Raw genomic sequence first — 22,359 nt, 5'->3', positions numbered from 1 at the left:
ACTATGTATATCAATATAGGTATAGTCAACCAAAAGGCCCAGCCACCGTAGAACCATGTCAAAGTAACTTTATTAATAAAATTTAAGGAATCTCTGTCTACTTGTCAATTTGGAATGGTTCTACGGTGGCTTAGTCTTCTAATGGGTTCATTATGTGTACTAACAGAAACACTGACCCCATCGCTGGACCTTCCGCCTGCAAAGACTGCGGTTGTCAATCAACACCTTAAGGCGACCTTAATGGCCTATTAACAGTACCAAACTAGCAACTATGTAATAATAATCTATTTCTTAAAAGGGACGAAGGACGACGACGTCCCGCCTGTCGGCGAAGAAACTCTTAGAGAGATCGCTCGAATCTATGAAATACAAATGTATGACGGCCGAGACACTGAGCGTTTTTTCGAGCTACAAAAAATGTACTGCGGTTGCCATTCTATAGCATCGGTGGTATATTGCAATGAATTAGATTGACGCTATCTAATGAGATTATTAATTAATATTTTGTATGTTTTTGCGAAAAATCTGTACTTCCCATACACTTTTTGTATTGAGATTTTTGTATGAATTTGATAGAATTTAAAAGGAAGAAAGAAGTATCCTTTTGGGCTGCGCTCGTGTCTAACTAATCTCATATCGTAGGAGCTAAGTGTGTAGATATTATTGACGCATTTACATCGATGTGCCACTCAGCCACCCGACATGTTTATTTAATTTAGTTAATGTAATACGACGCGAACAATTATATAATAAAAAGTGAATAAATCCTAAAATGTGTCTGTTCTGAAATCTTTGAACCAGCTTATTAACATCTGTAGCCAATAAATAAACCCTAATAAAGGCCGTACCACTTCCAGTCAGCAGCAGAAGTTGCTAAGCGGGCGAGGCAATGTAAGCGAATGTCACTTGGCTAGGTCCCCAAATAGTTGCACCAGTGTCGTACCAAAGTAACATACGGACTAAGTGACAAACATGGCGAAGCTATACAAAATAGGTAGTTATATTTTAATACATATATGTACATTATGTAGGTATAGCACTCGCTAAGAAATAAAACAATTACTTTATTTATCATATCTATTTATTAATATACCAATTTTATACATACTTATTTGTCATACCATTTCATAGTTGTGATAGAACGTGTCAAATCAATGGGTAAATACATTATTACTAAATCTTCGAATCATAGTGCCACTTATCCGGCAATGTATCGATTAGATTCTACACAGAGGCGTACCAAGCTAACTGCACAAATACTGCAGTGACAACGGAGTGCCACTACATTTATAGAGGCATTTCCACACTTTGTCACTTTCAAGCAATTAACTTAGACTGTCTTAGACGGACTCTTCAATAGTTTTCTCATCTCATTTTAGCAAGTACATCGGCAAAATGATTACTCGAGTTCACCTAGGGGTCCCTTTGTTTCCCATAAAGTTTTAAAGTCATAATGTATTGTTTGTCATATTATCGTTAGTCATAAACTGAAACCGTTAAGTTTTCAGGATTTTCATAAGGTTATTCTGTAGATAAGTTAGGTTAGGTTAGGTTTGTTTTATGGCAATCCTGAAGTGACGCGTTTCTGAGAAAAAACAATTATGACTAACGAAAATTCGGACAAACAATACATTATGACTTAAAACTATTTGGGAAACAATAGAGACCCGTTCACCTAACATTCTTAACCCTCTGAACGCCACACGTCATGAACATTTGAGCAACGCTGAGGGCACGGCTACATAGGCCTTCTTGGCATCCCGAGAGTCAAACAAGGCGACATCACCCAACAATAGTTATTTGTTTTACAAGGGGGCAAAGTTTTTGTTTAACCGCTCGTGCTAATATTGATACCCGAGCAAGCGAAAGATTCCAAAATTTAACCACGAGCGTAGCAAATGGTTCGAAAAATGGAAACTTGAGCGTTGCGAGGTTTCAAAGCACGAGGGTTAAACAAAATTTGCCCCCAAGTGAAACACAAAATTTTTCACCACACCAACCCGAAGCAAATATTAATGGGGTTGGCCGGTGGAAGTTTTTAGCAGATGGCGCCATCATAGCTTGCCCTGTCAATCCCTATAATTGTGTAAAATTTTTGTTTTTTTAATACACTGGATGCCAGCCCTTTAAGCCAAATCTCATAGAAAAAGGGGCAAGCTATGATGGCGCCACCTATGCAAACCTTTGACAGTTGCCAACCCCATTGTAAAATACCAAATAAAATCAAACCAAATCAAATCCAAATGAATGTTATTAAACGTATTAAATATTTATCATCCAAAATCATCATTTAAAAGTCAATTCTACCAGCAAACATATAAGAAAACAACTCAAAATTTGCATTTGATTACTTTGCCTCACATGTGAATTACTGATAGCAATTGCTATGAGTTTTTGAAGTGCAAAGTAAGCCGCTGGTGTGGTGAAATATGTTTTTTTTCAGTCTGTATCTATTTATTTACTCATGACGAGTGAAGTTATTTTTTATACTGCGCGATTGAAAGAAAAACTTATTATCAAGCATTCACTGTAATCAGGACCATAATTCGCTCGCTGGTCAAATTATAAAACCACCAATAGTTTTTTTTTAAGTTGCAATATATGGATAAATTATAATATTAAAACATAAAATCTAGGTTCAATATGTTAATAAACATAATTCCTATCGAAAAGTCACTATGCGAGTGAACTTAAAGACTTATATCCCTAAAGGTGGGTCTAGCGGCGTACTACACTGGACGGGCCGTATTGCTTCAACTTTATATTACATATGTGGTTTACATTGCATTTATAGCAATTTCTTTATTGCGTTTAAGGAGTTTGAATACTTCGTTACGTTTAGATTTTAATTTAGAATTCCTTGTTAAGTTTGGGATTTGAAATACCGTTATATGTGATAAAAGTGTGCATATATGTGTATTTTAGATGGGGTGTAGGGACTGAATTATTTTACAGTTGCTAACCAAGGCAGAGGATACTTAAAGGCTCTAACAATAGAGCCGTGTTCAGATATTTGTGAGTAGATAGGCTTCCCGATACATCAAATGGCGAGTAATATACTCGCAGAGCATGTCATTTATTTCCAAGTTGGAAATTGAAGACGCGTCTTCAATAGTTGCTAGATTTAGGGCCAATTGCACAACTTACAACCGACCAACGTCACTTGAACAACGTCACTTAGCCTTAGCTGTGAACTTTTATATAGTAAAATTTAGCAATCGTTTTAACGGAGACAGACGGTTTAATGCAACCACCGAATTTTAGCATGTAGGTAAGTTGGCAAGTCGACAACACCGTGGTCTATACGTAGTGATGTGACGACATTAATCGTGGTTGGCGGGAGGCGGCGGCGGCGGCGGCGCGAGGAAGGGCGGCGGCGGCGCGCCCCACGGCGGCGGGTTGTACCCCCCCACCCCCACCCCCACCCCGCCGCGCCACCCCCCCGAGCCCGGCGGCGGCCCAACCATGCCCGGCGGGGGGATGCCCATCATACCTGCGGGACGAATAATACTCAATTTCAATATTTTCTTTGTATACTTGGTACACCAAAACAATGTACACCAAATAAGTCAATTATATTATACTATAAATAAGTTGCGAAACGCTAACGTCCAATAATCTACTTTTTGGAACACGTATAATATCGTCCGACACCATCTAGTTCAGCTGTCAAACCAATGTTTGACACTACTACTAACATATGTCCTTGTTCGTGATTTACTCAAATTACAGGAAAGTAACTTATAGTTTTTGACTGACACGACGAGCCTCTTATTACAAAGCCGTAAAATTGACAATTCAAATTGAGACAGTTAGGGCCACTTGCACCATTCGATAACCCGGGGGTTAACCGATTAAACCTGGAGTTACCATGGTTACCAGTACAATTTGACACTGGATTACCGGTTTAACCGGTTAATCCCGGGTTAGTGGGATGGTGCAAGTGGCGCTTAGCGTGTTAAACATTTACTTTTCTACTGTAATATATGTAAAATCAATATTAGTATTTATGAGTATATTTAAAAAAGTAAAAAAAATAATTTATAAAAACTAGCTGGTTCAGAAACGGACACAATGCAGGATAGCCGGATGTGGGGGTAATCCTAAAATAATGTTTCCAAATGATAAAATGAACTGTACAAGTAAAATGATAAGGCAAATAGTATAAGTAAAATGTTAGTTACCAGGTGGTGGCGGCGGCGGCGCCATGTGTTGCATGGGGCCAGGACCCATCTTGTCACCCTGCGGGCGGAAACTCATCAAGTATTAAGAGCCCATCAACGTGCACACTAGCGCCACTGCTAAATAATCGTGATTATTTAAATTTAACGATAGGTAAAGAAAAAAGGGGGGCGCTACGTACCGTATTTTCTATTTAAGAACCTTTTGAATACATCAAACTAGTTTTTATTTTGTTGATCTATGAACTCAAAACAAAAACGGCCGTTTTAACTTTGGGACGCATAGATCGACGAATCCAGCAACATTAAAACTAGTTTGATGTATTCAAAAGGTACTTAAATACAAAATACAATACGTAGCGGCCCCCTTTTTTAAATATCTATGGTTAAGTTTAAATAATCACGATTATTTAGCAGTGGCGCTAGTGTGCACGTTGATGGGCTCTTAAAATAAACCTTATCATTAATAAAATATGTAATATAAATAGATAAAATTTTGTTTTAACAAGTTTAAAGTAAAATAAAAGGATTTTGACTAGGCTATAGATATTTATAATTCGTATGGAAAACAACCAGTAAATCTTAGAATTACCTTTAGAAAGAAAAATCGAAATCATAATAATTCTGTAAAGCAAGAATATCATAATGAAAGAATTAAGTGAGTAAGTATACTTCAAATAGTAAGCTGTGTTCAAAATGTAAACATATTTGTGACTCAACCTCAAAGGCGGTTTGTTGTTAAATAATTAATCAAATCAGACCGTGGGGCTCGGAATAATCGGAAAACATACATAAAAAGCCACAGCAGTATACAGAACATCCTCCCTCTTGGAATTGAACTCAGTACGTTTTAAAAATCTGCAAGTGGAATATATTGGTCATTTAGTTTTTGTGTGCATTTTGAGATAGTGTTGTACCTGGTGGTGCTGCGGCGGCGGCGGCGGCGGGAAGGCGGGCGGCAGGCCCGGCGGCGGCGGCTGGTTGCTGGCCACGCCTGCGCACCACGAAACATTCATGACTTCAGAACCATTTCGTACAATATGGACTAAGAGACACATTCAATGGTTTTAATGATTTCGAGAACAACGAAACCCTCTAATTAATTTTCTATAAGATTAGATCCAGCACGCCTCTGGCAGCTGCACATCAGTGGAAGAGAATGCAAGCCACATAAAAGATGCAAGTTCTAGGTTTGGCTTAGAAATAAATAAAAACCGGACAGCGCGAAAGTGCGAGTCGGACTCGCCCACCGAGGGTTCCGTACTTTTTAGTATTTTTTGTTATAGCGGCAACAGAAATACATCATCTGTGAAAATTTCAACTGTCTAGCTATCACGGTTCGCGAGATACAGCCTGGTGACAGACGGACGGACGGACAGCGGACTCTTAGTAATAGGGTCCCGTTTTACCCTTTGGGTACGGAACCCTAAAACGTGGAAAAAATATGTTGAGTGCTTGGGTGCGGCTTGAACTCACTTTGTATTTATTTTGAACTTGATATAAATTTATCGTAATCTCACGAGTCGTGTGCTAGCCGTCTTGATAGAATAAAAAAAAAACAAAGGGTTGCACTCCGGGAGTGCCGACAGAAGTGAAAACTCAATAACTAGTCCAAAATGTTTGCAGCACTATGTATAATTGACCCATCCTCCTTTCTATTGAAAAACTTTAGTTCCGAAATTGCTGGCCAGTGAACTTAAATTTGTAGCATTAATTGTTTAAAATTCGAATAGAAATTGTAAAGTTACCTTGCAGACCTCGCATCTAAATATATTTGGTCATGATATTTTGAGTTTTATTCACCAGTACTAGAGTTCACTTTTATTAGCGATTTCATCAAGATGAGACTTTATTGAATTATATTGGAGTGATATAAAGTTAGAATGTAACTGTGAGATCCTCGTATTTCAGCCCGTACAAGATTAGAACATTGAGCTTTATTGCTTAATATAAATAAATAATTGACCTGATTATGATACGTTATGACTAAAGTTCTTTGGTGAATAACATTGTCCGTCACACATGACATAAGTCACGCAAGGGCCCTGCGCCGCCTACATGAAACAGCCGGCTCAGGCATACATTTTCGCCCTGCGGTAGAAAGAGAGGAGAGACGCCTTCGCGTTACGCGTTACGCTGTCCCGAGTTTATCATTTTTTCCCCACCTCAAAAAGTGCTCAGCGCCGCTAAAGAAGTTTTCACTTCAAAAACAATTACCGAGCCACGGCGCGGCGTGCGGCGGCGGCGGCGGCGGCGGCGGGTACGCGGTCGGCGGCGGCGGCAGCGACGGCGGGATGTTGCCTGTCAACAACAAGTAATCATAGTAAAAAATAAAATTAGAGAAAAAAATATATACAAGAAGTAAAAAATTAAATTAGAGATAAAAATATATTGCAAGTTGGAATCCTTTTTGTCAAAATGTTTGTAAAGGATGTCACATGAACATAAGCATTTTTGTTTTAGAAGCTTCTAATATCTCAACTCTAGATTTCTCAATTCTTTTAAAGCACATTTTTTATGGGCAACAAACTGGTACTATCTTCGAGCAACACGGAAGGGAGGCGGCATTCGCACTATTTCCCCTCTGCCGAGGTACAAGATTAGCGCGTCAATCTAATCTAGCGCGGGTAATAAAACTAGTTGCACTTGGATTTTTCACTAGACCGAGTCTAGACGCGCGCGTGAACACTGCTGCACAAAAATGCCTGATTGCTCGGTTTTTTGTAATAAAAAGAGGTCGGGGACATCAAATTTACAAAAAGAAAGTGTTACATTTCACATGTAATATTTTTTTTACATATCATACGTTTAATTACATTCAAACACAATTATTATATTTTAGTCTCATGTACAAATTGCGGATCGGTCGAGCGACAAATCCGACTTCTCATCTCTCAGAATACAATAACATACTTCAACGAAAATGTGTTAGTGTGCGTGTTGTGACACTTGTCACTCGTCCGTACACAAAAAGAGATCGAGGTTTGCAAGATTTGTCTTTGACGTGTGTCATTTTCTATGTATTTGTGTCGTCATTACAGATTGGATTTTGTATGTAAGTGTGTGAGAAGTGCGACTGTGTGCACCTTTCCCCCCGCGAAAAATGGCAGAAAGATTTGTACGGTGAGATATCGCTTGGGCCCCTCCCTTCCGATGTGTCGGAAGCCGGTGTTGCTCGAAGGGTACTATAGAAGTTTGTTCGATAAAAAACGCATAAAATCGTGTCGTGTGAATCAAACAGAACTATACTACTCGCCACTGCAAACCGAATACGTTAAAGTTCATTCGATTTGCTTGACAAGTCCGGTGAGTATCCGTTTAAACGTATAAACAATGTACGTTTTTTGCAGTACAAACGCCGTGTGAATGGTTCTATGCACAAAGTATGTGCCACTATTTATCCGTTAAAACGTATACTGCAAAAAATCGTGCAGGACAATGTCTGGACGAAGCCTGGTACCTTGTGGCGGCGGAGCGCATAGCGCGCGCTGGGGCGGCGCCTGCTGGAACAGGCCGCCGCCGAACCGTCGAGCGTTGTTGCCTCCTCCCCCTCCTCCCCCTCCCCCTCCGCCTCCCCCGCCCCCGCTGTGGTTGCTGCCGGGCGGCGGCGCCTCGCCCAACTCCGCCATCAGAGACATGTACTCTTCGTCGATCTTAGCCTGGGAATGGACAAACAATGTTAATTGATAACTACTAATAACAACAAGGGCGCTACTGTGCCATTGTTTACTTCGTCTCCGTATACTTCAACGATTTAAAAATGGAAAAAGTGCGTATAAAGAACTAAAACGAAGAAAAGTGGAAAGATAAACAGTTAATTCATAACATACATTGTGGACAAAGCTTAAAAATCAGTGAAACACCAAAAAACAGTGAAAAATTACACCAGTACAATAATTACTCCGTTTTGGAACTTCTATACGTTTTGCCGTGAAAAAAAGAAGCGAACTAGCAAATAAAAGTGAAACGAGTTATTTACCAAACAAGTGCTAAATGATTTATTGGACAATTTAATAAAAACAACTTAATCTATTGCATGACTTTGCAAATTAGAACGACTGCTCCAGAAATTGTATGTATATCAGCGCCATCTATTGACATCGGCGTGCACTAAATTGTTAGATATCGAACGTGTAGATCAACGACCATTGAAGTCAACCACTACTGTACGCAGTTCAAAATAATCACAAGAGGGCGTCATTAGCACCAAAATAAACGATCAGGTATCGAAACGTATTCTTTTTCATTTCGGAAAGCTTAAAGTACTTGCAATAAACCATGGAGGAAGTTTTGAACGCACTTCGGAATATCCAAAATGAACTTGCTGAACAGAAAAATACTATTTTAAAAACTGGAGAAAGTGTGACGGAACAAGTAACTCTAAATATGAATAGTATACTAGATGAGAAGTTCAAGACTCTGGAAAGAAAATATGACAACTTAAAAGAGCAGTTAGATAACCAAGATAAAAGATTATATTTCTTAGAAAAACAATCCAGACAGAGAAACATAGTCTTTTTTGGACTCGAAGAAACAGAAACTTCTTATTCTGGCCTGGAAAGTATCTTGATGGACTTCATTAAGGAATATTTCTCAATACAGCTTGAGTGTAGGGATATTCAGGAGGCCAGGAGAATTGGAAAAAAAGGAGAAAAAGCTCGGCCAATAATCGCCACTTTTTCGACCTTAGGTCTCAAAATAAACTTGTACAAACAAAGGAGGGTTTTGAACGACACCGCGTATTATATAAAAGAGGACTACCCACAGAACGTCCTAGAAAAAAGAAAACAGTTACAAGAGCAATTGCGCATCGAGAAAGAGAAGGGAAACTCAGCCACAATTAAATACGACAAACTCGTTATACGCAGCAAGAACCCGAACTCTACAAACAACAATAAAAGGATGCTCTCACTGTCACCTGAAAGTAACGTATCATCCCAAGAAGAACCCAAAGTACAGGCTAGCAAGAAAAACAAGACTCAAGAGCCGCTTAAGAGGACATCTAGCCTATCCGAGGGAATTGTCAAACCAGGCATGCTGAACTATTTAGTCCCCAGGAACCCAGCCAACACACCAAAACAAGACAGCACAAACATTGTTTTATAGCAATCACCGCCCCTCTCTCACACGGATTATACAGAAAACTCGACAACCAATAAAAATACACATCTTCCAAGCCGGTTGGTCACCGTGGAAGAATATGACCACAACCCTCCAATAAAAGGAAAAAATACTAATCAATACCTTAAAATAGCCACCTATAATGCCAGATCACTCTCTATCACCGAAAAGTACTGCGAATTAATATACGCTATCCGAAACATTAACATCGATGTACTTGGCTTAGCCGAAGTAAGAAGAATGGGATGCAAAATAGAGGAATATAAAGACCATATATTTTGTTACGTGGGCGAAACTCCCGGACTGCATGGCGTGGGATTCCTTGTCAAGAAAGAATACAAGGAAAATATAGTACAGTTCAGCGGCCTATCAGAGAGGTGCGCTCTACTACATCTAAACTTTGACCATACAAGCTTGGCAATAATTCAAGCTTATGCCCCAACACAAGATTCCAGCGAAGAAGAAATCGAAACATTCTACCAAACTCTACGAAAAGCTCACGCACTCTCGGAAGGTTTTAAAAACATCTTGGTAATGGGAGATTTTAACGCCAAAGTGGGACAATCTCAAAGCAATGAAAGTTTAATAATTGGAAAATATGGCTACGGGAAAAGGAATAAACGAGGAGAAAGACTTGTTGAATATGCATACGAGTACAAACTTTCCGTTATGAATACTTTTTTTAAAAAGAAACCAAGTAGAAAGTGGACTTGGATATCACCGGACACAAATACGAAGAACGAAATAGACTACATTTTGTCAAACTCTCCCAAACACATCACTAACATAGAGGTACTCAACAATGTAGAGTTTCCAAGCGACCATCGAATAGTAAGAGCAACATTAGCCATCAAAACCATGAAAAAATGCAGAAAACACTTTAAAACCTCAAGTTCATCACTGAAAACGGAAGACGACATAAAATCATACCTTTACAACCTCGAAACAAGCATCAACGCCATACCAATCTGCGAAAAAAACAACATACAAGCGACCTATGACTCGTTAGAACTCTGCATCAAAACCAGTTTAAAACAGCGAAACACGAGCAAAGATGAAAACAAATGCTATCATTTTTTCGGGGAATCGACTAAACTCCTAATACATAGACGCAGTGAACTGCTAAAAGTCAAAAACAAAACTCAAGACCAGAAAAAAGAGCTGTCAAATGTTTTCAAAAAATGTAGCAAGGCGATAAGAAATGACTACAATCTTCACAAACAAAAAACAATCGAAACAAGCTTAAAGCATTACAGAAGCGCCAAAAAAGGATATAAACATCTAAGTACACACAAGGACTGGATACAGAGTTTAAGTAGAGATTCGAGTGAAACAAAATCGAGAAAAGACGTCATCTCAACCGCGACGACATTCTACGCAGACCTATACTCCAAAAAACTTGGCGACTCAACACCAGCGGCAACTGTGATCAACGTACCAGAAACGCGCTCTTCCGAGACTATCCATTTACACGAGGACGAAGTATTGAAGCATGTCAAGAAATTGAAAAGCGATAAGAGCCCTGGACCTGACGGCTTAACAAATGAGGCGCTGAAAATAGGAGCACCGGTACTTATCAAACCGTTGACACATATATTCAACACGGTACTCAACACCGGGAAGGTTCCAAAACAGTGGCATGATTCAGACATTATTCTGCTATATAAAAAAGGAAACCCTTTAGACATTGCCAACTACCGTCCGATAAGCTTACTATCCAGCGTATACAAGCTGTTCGCATCTATCATACACGACAAAATCAGCCCTCAAATAGACGACATGCAGCCAGTAGAGCAAGCTGGATTCCGCCCCGGTTTCTCGACTATGGATCATATCCACTCGATGACACAAATAATAGAAAAGTTTGGCGAGTTCAATAGAAGCTTATACATCTGTTTCATCGATTACACGAAGGCATTTGACAGCATCCACCATAGCTGCATCTGGGACGCTCTACACAAGTGCAATGTAAGCCCAACAATCACTACAGTCCTAAAAAACCTCTACTCAAACAACACAAGTAGAGTAAAACTGGAAGTTAGAGGCGACGAGATCAAAATAGACAGAGGCGTCAGACAAGGCGATCCATTATCCCCTAAAATCTTCATAGCTGTCCTGCAAAGTGTTTTCGCCGAGCTTAACTGGGAAACTGAGGGCATTAAAATTGGAAACACTCGTCTTAACCACCTAAGATTCGCTGACGATATCGCAGTCCTAGCAGAAAATCATCACGATTTAGAAAACATGATACATCAATTAAACACAGCAAGTATAAAAGCAGGCCTACTCATGAATTTAAATAAAACTAAGATAATGACAAACAGTACTAAGAAAAAAATCATGCTAGACAACACCGAACTAGAATACGTCGACCACTACATATATTTAGGGAAGGAAATATCGTTCTCTAAAACAAACAACGCGGATGAAATAAACAGACGAATCAAATCCAGCTGGAACAAATACTGGGCAAATAAAGAAATATTGAAAGGCAACTATAATCTCCATATGAAGAAAACTGTCATGGACACATGTATTCTTCCATGCTTGACATATGGCTCCCAAACTTGGACTTACACAAACAACATAAAAAATAAAATAACATCGTGCCAAAGGGCGATGGAGAGAAGCATTCTAAACTTAAGAAGAATCCACAAAGTCAAAAGCCAAAAGATCAGGGAAAAAACTAAATTGACCGATGCTCTACAACAAGCGCTCAAATTGAAATGGCGATGGGCCGGCCACGTAGCCAGGTACACTGACCAGCGCTGGACCCTCATATGTACCAAATGGACCGGTCCTTATGGAAAACGAAGCGTGGGACGACCTCAGCAGCGCTGGGAGGACGAAATAAAAACGGTAGCAGGAAACAACTGGCTTAAAGTGGCACACAACAGAGATAAGTGGAAGAAATTGGAGGAGACCTATACCCTGCCAAAGGGATCCCAATAAATAAAAAAATAAACAGAGAGAGGACAAAAAAAAAAAACTATTAGATTTAAATACATATATATATATATATATACTTTTCTTTATTAGTTAGTCTCTAATGAAACAAATTTATAAATTATTAGTACTGTTACGGGAAATAAAAGGTTTTTTTATTTTATTTTATTTATTTATAATAACAACAAGTGTTACATGTGGTCTCCGCGGTGCGCCTCCGCCGGCGGAACACCCCACCGCTGACGTCACATTAGGCTCGTCTGGACCGAGCCGCCAGGTGTTTTGACTTGGCGATATGAGAAAAACAAGAAGACTTTCGTGAATAATGAATATGTTATATCGAACGACACCGGTAAGTAAACGTGTACGACCGAACATCCACCATCGTACTACTAGCGCCACATGGTCAGTTTAGGAACTATATATAGATGGGAGTGCGGCAGGGCTGCATCCTGTCCCCAGCCCTTTTCAACATATATGGCGAGTGTATCATCCGGAAGGTACTGGAAAATTGGGACAAGGGGTTTCCCATAGGAGGAAAGCGGATATCAAACCTCAGATATGCCGATGACACGGTCCTTTTAGCGACGTCTGTGGAAGATATGCAGGAGCTGTTTCAGAGACTCGAGACGGAGAGCGATGGAATGCGTCTCGCAGTAAACAGGAGCAAGACGAAGCTAATGGTAGTAGACCGTGCCAAAAAACTGACTAGAATAAATAACATCATCCCTGGGGTTGATATCGTGGACCACTATGTCTATTTGGGCGCCCTGATCTACGATGATGGCGACTGCGTACCTGAGATAAAGAGGCGTATTGGTATGGCTAAGGACGCGATGACCAGACTGAATGTCATCTGGAAGAAGAGAGGTATAACCATCACCACCAAGACCCGCCTAGTACGCGCTCTAGTATTCCCCATATTTCTGTATGGCGTGGAAACGTGGACGATACGAGCCCGAGAAAGGCAAAGGATCGATGCATTCGAGATGTGGTGCTGGAGGCGTATGTTGAGGATACCTTGGACCGCCATGCGCACCAATGTATCGATCCTTTCACAGCTTCGTGTCCGAACTCGCCTATCCACAGTCTGCCAGCAGCGCATACTGTCCTACTTCGGCCACATAATGAGGAGATGAAAGCCTTGAAAAGCTGATCATTGTTGGAAACACGGAGGGCAAACGAAGCCGAGGACGATCTCCAACAAGATGGAGCGATCAATTAAAAGGGGCCCCATCCTCAACCAACTTTTGCTCGGTTGTCAGAGACGCGATGAACAGGCACCGTTGGAGGCAGATCATAAAGACCAGGTGTGGAGCATCCACATCCACCGATGACCACGATCCTCAGTCATGAGGGAACGACCACAGAGAGAGACACCCACCTTGTTAGGCATGGAGGTTGGTGTATGTCCGGGCCGCCTGGCTCGACAGTCCCTCGCGATATGGCCGGCGCCTCCGCAGGCGGAGCACACCACCGCCGACGTCACGTTGGGCTTGTCCGGACACAGCCAGGTCTTGTGGTCGAGCGCGGAGCAGTTGGCGCAGCGCGGCGCGTCGGACTCGCGCAGCGTGCCGTTGAGTTGCGCGAGCTCGCGCAGCTGCATGCGCCGCAGGTCGTTCTGACCTTCTGGAACCTGGATAGATTATGCTCATTAGAAAATGCACTCGTTAAAAATAGAAGTTTGGTTAACCCTTTACCAGGCTAAGGGATATATATTTCCCACATACGGCAGTTCAAACATGTGTTCTATTTTCGATGAGTAAGTCTGATATTCGATTGTCATTTTTGAAATGTCAGTCTGGTAAAGGGTTAATATTAAAATCACAGTTCAATTACCCCAAATTATTCAACCTATCTATAATATCTGAGATACAAAATCAAATCATATTCCTCTCTCAAGGAAATGGATGCGAGTCTTAAGGAAATAAATGCTTAAAGCTGAAAATTTTTCCATTTTCCAAAAACTAAATTTCATTATCTTCAAGAGAGTCAACTAAATTTCATTATCTTCAAGAGAGTCTGTCTAAATCTATTCCTTTTTCTGTAAATAAGGTGCACATTTGCATAACTAACCTCAACGCCTTGTCGAATAACCTCCTTGATTTTATCAAGAGCCTTCTTGACGCACTCGGCGCTGGCAGCCGTGATGTACGCGTGAAGAGGCTCGTCCTCGCCCGGCAGTGGCTGCCCATCCTTGCGACCGACCTACAAATACCAATACATAACGTTATTCATAAACGTATGTGAAACTTGACAAGCCCAAATCAAATTAAAAAACTTAATTTGACATTGATATTTCACAACAACAAGCAAGTGCTGCCTCTGGTGCTGATATTAACGCCTGTCTTCTTCGCCATAGCGGAATCAGACCAGGAGGCTCACGAAGTAAACCTTCCAACAAACGAAGTACGGTCTACTTTACCTTGCCCTCCTTGACCGATCCCTTGCCCCTGATGATGATCTTGGCGCCCGTCTCTTTCTCCATGGCCTTGAGCGTGTTGCCTCGGGGCCCGATCAGGAGCCCCACGAAGTTGATGTCGGGGTGCTCCTCTTGAGGGATCATCACTTTGTCGTGCACGCGGATTATTGGTGGCCTGCGAAAAGTTTTTTAACGAAACTATTTTAAGCTTACAGCTTTGTGTTAAGTTTCCAATAATACGAGGGCGATTAAAGCGAAAAACGTAGCATAATCGTAAGCTATAATCGCCAGAAAATTGGCGCACAACACTGTTTCCCGTCGCGATATCGCATAGATAGGCGATTTCTTACAAAAAATGAAAATTCAAAAACGCTTGGGCGTCAGAGGTTTATGATATTTCGAAGTGGAGTTGGAGATTAATGCTAATAATGCTTGCGTATTTTTACATGATTCATTGAGCCAAATCGTGGTGGTTACAGGCTTTTGAAGTACACTATTTCACTAATAGTAGTTTGCAAGATGATATATTTTTCTTGTTAGGTATGATAATTTATGCTCAAGGCGAAGAATTCATATGACACAAATGGCCTCTTGATTTGACTCACTTGTAGTCCGGAGGGGGCTTGAAGTCCGGGTTGATGGTCTGCATCCTGGTGACGAGCCGGTGGCGCTCCTCCTCCAGCTTCCGCCTGGTGCGGTACTCGCGGGTGTTCAGCCGCTTGCCGTCCGTCGAGTAGATCGGCTCGGGGGACTTATGTGATGTACTCACTTGTAGTCCGGAGGGGGCTTGAAGTCCGGGTTGATGGTCTGCATCCTGGTGACGAGCCGGTGGCGCTCCTCCTCCAGCTTCCGCCTGGTGCGGTACTCGCGGGTGTTCAGCCGCTTGTCGTCCGTCGAGTAGATCGGCTCGGGGGACTTATGTGATGTACTCACTTGTAGTCCGGAGGGGGCTTGAAGTCCGGGTTGATGGTCTGCATCCTGGTGACGAGCCGGTGGCGCTCCTCCTCCAGCTTCCGCCTGGTGCGGTACTCGCGGGTGTTCAGCCGCTTGTCGTCCGTCGAGTAGATCGGCTCGGGGGACTTATGTGATGTACTCACTTGTAGTCCGGAGGGGGCTTGAAGTCCGGGTTGATGGTCTGCATCCTGGTGACGAGCCGGTGGCGCTCCTCCTCCAGCTTCCGCCTGGTGCGGTACTCGCGGGTGTTCAGCCGCTTGCCGTCCGTCGAGTAGATCGGCTCGGGGGATGGCGACCTGGGGAACAGGGGAATGTAGCGACGTTCGTCGTCTCACGCACAGCACAAGTGCACATAGATTACGAACACTGGTTTTCGCAACGAGGCTTTACTTTAATATTTGTTAATGTGCATTATCAATTCAATGATTATCATTATCACTGAATAGGCACAACAGAGTTGAGGTCACTAAGATGCATAAGATTTACCAAAAAGTTTCTTCAGCGTATTTAGCTTAAATATGTGTTGTTTCCAAGCAAAAAGTCCAACTTTTTCGCTTGCCATAAGGACGCTTTGACAGGTTATTCGTATAAAGACACAGGCAAATCTCGGTCTTATGGTAAGCGACAAAAAGGGACCTTTGACTAGACTTCGACACATATAGTGAACTTAACTCGCATTCATTCATTCACAACTTTTTTTACAATCAGTACTCTATGTAGTTGCGTGTAACATTCGCCTCAATTCGCCTGCCGACGCCAGTACTTTACATGTGAATTGTTTTCAAAACATTGATTCCTGATATACTTATTTAATCTATGTGCACATGTGAACAATGCGTGAGTCTGGTCATTAAACTAAAAAACTATAAATCTATATAAACGAGCGATAAATGGCTGGTCAACTAAAAATGAATAAATTTCATAGTGTAGTATTCATTGTAGGCAATGATAGATTAGACAATAAGGGACCAACATTTAACGCACGCTATATTAGGACCGGACTCTCTAAACTAAACAAGTCGACTATAAGGTTTTAGGGTTCAAAGTCAGACCAAACTCTACTCATAAGATTGTAAAAATATTGAAATCTGATAACAAGGTAGTATCAATTTAAGAAACGATTCAACGACAACCCACATTTTTTTTTTAATTTTAGACCGCGAGTGTGATTCCACCTTAAACCCCGCCCTACGCTATCCTAAACTCGCCCTAACGCCCTGAGAAAGAATAGATTAGCAACCTGCAATATAATCATTATTCATATTAGCCCTGAAAATAATTGGATTAGGGTTATTGATTAATTTCCTGTGGCTGAAAAGAACCGTTAGGATTAATCGAGGTTCGGGACCTGCAACATGACAAGCCATTAGGTTGCCTTTAGATTAACTGTATAATGTTATAATTGTCATCGGTTCGGCCCGGCGGAAGGTGCAGGAACACACATCCTTTAAAAATAAAATTTCGTTAATACATTTTATGACAGCGCCATCTCTCTTCCTGAGTTGATATAATGTTTTGTAGTTTGAGCTTCCTGTTTGAAAGTCGGTTATAAAGGCGAAAATCCTTGAGACTTACAAGACACAAGGACAAGGGTAATTTTTGTTTTTTGGTCTGAATCAAAATAAAAATGGTTTATAGGTGAAAATGGGGATCCTAAATCTTATTTTCAGAAAGTGATCTGTTCTTTACAGCGTGACACAGGAAGTGAACCTTTTGTACACCTGTGTTTGCATTAAATTGTGAATATAAATATTTATCACGATATAGCGGGCGTCGCTGACTAACTGTCCTGTAAAACAGAGCGGCTGATTCATTATATAAATGTAAGGATTTTAATAAAATAAATTATTTATATCTCATTATATAACATTAGAAGTGAAGGCGGACGGAGTCTGAATTGTTTACCAACATATTACCGTTGTTTCTCCTATTCGCATCATCTTTTGAAATACAACACGAATCATATAATGATAATCGTACTGTAAAATTAAATAAATTAACTATTTGGACTGTTTTTTTTTCTTACTTTGAAAAACTATTGTTAGGAAAATCTTAGAGGTGAATACCACAGACTATATATAGAACTAGACGCAGCTACGATAATTACTGAGTCGCGCTATAAGATCGTTTTACCAATATGAAACGCCTTATTGTACTCTAATTAATTAAAATTCAACCAAAGTCGAAAAACGGAGTTTCGCATCTTGAACTTGTACGTCACGCTTGGTTTTAATAGTGTGGAAGTTGCTCGCTTCATCTAGCTCAATGTATAGTTTGCGTCAAAAACCGCAACTCAAATCCGCCTTCCGAGCCACACAGTAATAGATATCTTAAACCTCTCGCGCCGGCCTCTGCCGGCAGCTCTGACGTCGCCATACGGCTGGCCTCAGGCAGCCCGGAGTAGATTACCTCTCGTCGATGTTGGCCGGGATGCCCAGGTCGCCCGAGCGCAGCTTCCGCGACACCTCCTCGATCTGCAGCTGCACTGCAAGGGAAGGGATTAGCCCGCAGCGAGCAACCGACGCATTAGAACACGACCAAATACCCCCCGCACCCACCCACACTTACCCAACTTATATTATTATAGGGATTTAAGACACGTTGTAAAATATTATTGCTGAAATGAAAGTAATTTTGATGCAAAACGATTAGGATTAATGCACATGGACATCATTTAGGGAAAATGACCAACGAAAATCTGTCCATCACATTTGGACTTTCTGTCAAAAAGAAAAGTAATTCATTAAAATGATAAATGGTTGAGGATGGATCCTTTTCGCTAAACTACTTCCAGTAGTAAATAAAATTAAATAAATGCCGCAAATTAAAAAATCGGTATGATCCCAAAAGAGTGAACATACATTAAAACCAATAGTCGATAAATCATAATCAAAAAGTAATATAAGTAATATCACCAATGTAGCATGTAGGGAGTCATATTGGTTATTTAAAATTAGATAAAACCAATTATTAAATTGTCTGAGTCTCAAAGCGCACATTTTTTATTGACTAATTTTTTATCAATAGTAGATGGTAAAACCAAAAGACACTTTACAGTTCTGTTGGAAATTGAGTTACATTTATTTCAAATGTTATAGAATTTAAACCATGGTATTTCAAAACTCAGACAATGTATTAAATATGTACAATAAATTTCAAGTAAATTTAGCATGTGATCCAGTTTATGTATGCAGTTTTCACATATTTTCTCATATTTATGGACAGCCACAAAAATATCAATTCTTGGCAGACTAGTCCAGTTATTAAAACTGGATCATCTGCATTTATCAAACAATTTCTCAGCCCATATTCTATTTTTCACTATTTTAGCTACAAGTGCGATAGTTGGTTTTGAACTTTTGGTTCAACCGTCACGCAATACGTACAGAGAGCTATATTCTTCTCAATGTATCGTATAAATCTGACAAAGTTACCTTTTCTGGACAAAGTTGTCCTTATTTTAGGAAGTGCGTATTTCTTCGGTCGGTTAATTAAAAAAAAGGTCAGTTGAAAATTAGTAAGTTAAATACGTTGCAGCCTCGATTTACGCAACAACAATGTTGTATACAAATTCCATTATTCCCTGAAGCCCATTGTCAACCACCCGCGATTTTTTCATGTTCACGATTTACGTCGAAAAATACACATTACCAGTTGGCCAGCAATTGCCTCCTTCCCTTGACATAATAATAATTAAATAGCACATTGTAAAAAATAGATTACAGCCCGGTTGCAAAACACAACAGTAGCGTAACTACCTAACTAGGTAATAACGTATATTGTATATGAGATACTCACGTAGATACTGCTCCTCCTGCTGCGGGGTGAGCGTGGAGGGCAGCGCGGTGGGCAGGCCGGGGATGAAGGTCTTGTCGTGCGCGCCGCCCGTCCAGCGCGTGCGCCGCCGCCGCGCGCGCCGCTCCGCCGCCGTCTCGCCCGGCGGACCTACCACACACACACACACACACACCACCAATATAATCTACCACACTAATTTATCAATAGAAATAGGCCAAATTTATGTGGATACACTTCGCGTCTACTAATAGTGTGTATTTATTCACCCTAAAAACTTTTAACCTATGACCGTTTAAAATTGCCAGCCCAAAAATTACCTTGACCTTTTAAAAAAAAAATGATATTATTTGCTTACCCCATATCGAATCTGTGGGAAGCAAGGAGTTCAATCAACAACATATAATTTCCTATGTTTATATTAAGATTAAAATAATTAACCTAATGTTTCATTGATAATGAATATAGAATTATGATATCCCATCTAAATGCAATTGTTACCCTGGCCGTCGTCTGTGTCATCATCAGGGTGGTAGTCCTGTGGGGGTTGGGACTTGTCCCTGTATCTGCCCTCGGAGCGCGCCTGCAGCTGCTCGAGCTTCTGCTGCACGGAGGTCGGCGGCGGGATGGCGGTGGCGGCGGATAGAGCCGCCGCTGCGGCCGCCGCCGGCTGCACCGGGGCCGCCATGCGGCGCTGCGCCACGAATGTCTGCGAACACGTTTTCGACAAGTCTTTGGAAAGTTCTCTCATCTTAGCGTTTATCCCAGACCAGTTGTATCCATTGCTTATGAAAAAATTATTGAGTCAACTGAATGAAAACCAAAATGTTTTCATAATTAAGGAGAAGAGTGAAAAAAGACATTAGTTTGGAGCACTTGACTTGAGACTGCAAGACTCATGACATTATGAAAAACTCCATTTCAAAATAAGGCTATTTTAGCCTAAGGCCCAGCCATACCAATGAAAAATCCAATATTTGCCTTTGCAATTTGAACCTTTACTGTAAAAAAAGTAGAGTTTTTTTTGCTTTGTATAAAAATTTAATGAAACAAAACCAATGGAACTCTGTTCCAATTGGATATGATTTAAATTTCATCGAACTGAATAAGTACTTTAGGTAGGACCTTGGGCCTTACGAGGATAGGATAAATTAAAAAAATATCATTAACAGTTTAAAACATTTTATCAGCATAGTTAAATGCTGAAATACTGTTAAAAGTTGTGAAAATAGTAGATGATATTAGTTTATTATAGTCACAGTTGAAACAAGTAGCAAAGTACAGCTTACCATGTAGTTGACATACTTCTAAAAAAAATTAAGTTATTGTTTTACATTGTGTATAACTCACACAGACAATTCACAATGAAATTTGAACATGTTTTGTTACCTGGCATTCATTTTGATTATGCTGAAAAATGAAATGCAATATTTGACAACACTATTAGACTGGTTTTCACACTACAACTGCAGTAGAGACTAGCTTTTTAAGAAAAATTTTAAAGTTTGAAACCTTTCTCAACAGTATCAGCTGCACTGCACTATACTATTCTGCAATATCATTATAAGTCACTTTTTTTGCAACATTGTTAGTTGCAAATTAATCTTAAAATTGAAAATGTACAGCTGTCATTAACAATACAAACCTGGGCAACAGCTGCCGCAGCAAGGATGGCAGCATGCGCTGCAGGGTTGGCCACACCATTGCCGGCCACTGCCCGTGCTGTAGCCTTTGTTGTGGTGCCCACCATCTGGTCCAGGAGGGCTATGGTTCCATCCCTGTATGTAAAAAACATGGTAAGCCAAATTCTGAACCTTGGAAATGTGACAGGGACTAATATTCTTATACTCATAGATATACATATAACCCGTAATACAGACATTACAGATACAAACAGTACTCTTCACACTAAATAATTTATTAAAATTGTCTTGTTTAATGGCCGAGAGAATATTAAGATTTGAAAGTATGAGACCGTTCTCACATAGTATAATTAATTACTAACCTATCTTTGGACTTCCGTCCACGACTATGACTCCGACTCCGACTTCGGCGTTTTTCCTTGTGCCTGTCACGGCTACGGCCTCGGTCCTCCTTGTCTCTAAAACATACAATAAATATATTCATGTTTCTAAATTAGGTGAATCTGTTCCTTCAACATACATAATTTAGTAGGACAAGATCGTTCTTCATAGCAGAAAATACCATGCTTCAGAAGTAAATATTGGGAACATATGTAGCTTTCTCCTCACCTCTTAGAGCGGTGGCGGTCCCTGTCCCGGTCCCGCCCGCGGTCTCTATCGCGGTCACGGTCTCGATCTTTATCCCGGTCACGCTCTCGGTCCCGATCTCGGTCTCGACCCTTCTCCCGGTCGCGCTCCTTGTGCCGCTCGCGATCACGAGATCGAGAACGGCTCCTATCGCGATGCCGAGAACTCATTATGCTTTTACTCAACCACTGCACAAAGTTAACCTAATTCACAGTCACGAATCCACTTCAACGGTCCTCATTTACTTGAAAACACCCAGTGAAGTTCTTCAGAGCACTACAACAACTAGCAAGGCAGTAGTTGCATAAATATGCCCTGGAAAACAAATCAATCAACAATTTTAATGGTGAAATTTAGTTAAGAGGTAAAATGGCGACGTTGGAGCTGTCAAATATTTTTTTTTTTTCGATATTTTAGGCTAGCTACGAACTTTAAGTTATTCAGCCATATCATATTATTCAAAAAATTTCAAGCTCTAGTATATTATATAAAAAAAAAATATTACACTGAACATAAAATATTAAATGATGCAAAAAGTTAACTTATACAATGAAACATATCACCAATAATAACCGCGAGATATCCACTTTCCCACTAAGCCGAAGATTCTAATTTAGAGTCATTGTCTACGCTTGTGATTCTATTGAAGTAGGTTACCTATATTTCGCTT

The 22,359-nt window shown here is 40.6% G+C and overlaps 1 protein-coding gene across 1 annotated transcript; it reads right to left on the bottom strand.

The window, feature by feature from the left end:
• Positions 1 to 1,063: 1,063 nt before the first annotated feature.
• Positions 1,064 to 22,050, bottom strand: LOC134806142 (splicing factor 1). Its single transcript, XM_063779425.1, has 16 exons — positions 21,672 to 22,050; positions 21,425 to 21,520; positions 21,065 to 21,197; positions 19,921 to 20,128; positions 19,423 to 19,569; positions 18,034 to 18,109; positions 15,768 to 15,920; positions 14,674 to 14,845; positions 14,325 to 14,456; positions 13,633 to 13,884; positions 7,642 to 7,840; positions 6,399 to 6,482; positions 5,099 to 5,175; positions 4,185 to 4,242; positions 1,676 to 3,493; positions 1,064 to 1,413 (listed from the first exon to the last, which is right to left on the bottom strand). Exons 1-15 carry the CDS (start codon positions 21,857 to 21,859, stop codon positions 3,324 to 3,326), a joined length of 2,145 nt encoding a protein of 714 aa, XP_063635495.1. The 5' UTR covers positions 21,860 to 22,050; the 3' UTR covers positions 1,064 to 1,413; positions 1,676 to 3,323.
• Positions 22,051 to 22,359: the final 309 nt, after the last annotated feature.

Source organism: Cydia splendana, chromosome 2 (assembly GCF_910591565.1).
Source record: "Cydia splendana chromosome 2, ilCydSple1.2, whole genome shotgun sequence".
NCBI lineage: Eukaryota > Metazoa > Arthropoda > Insecta > Lepidoptera > Tortricidae > Cydia > Cydia splendana.
The sequence above is the reverse complement of the archived record's forward strand: the minus strand, read 5'-3'. Positions and strand labels throughout refer to the sequence as shown.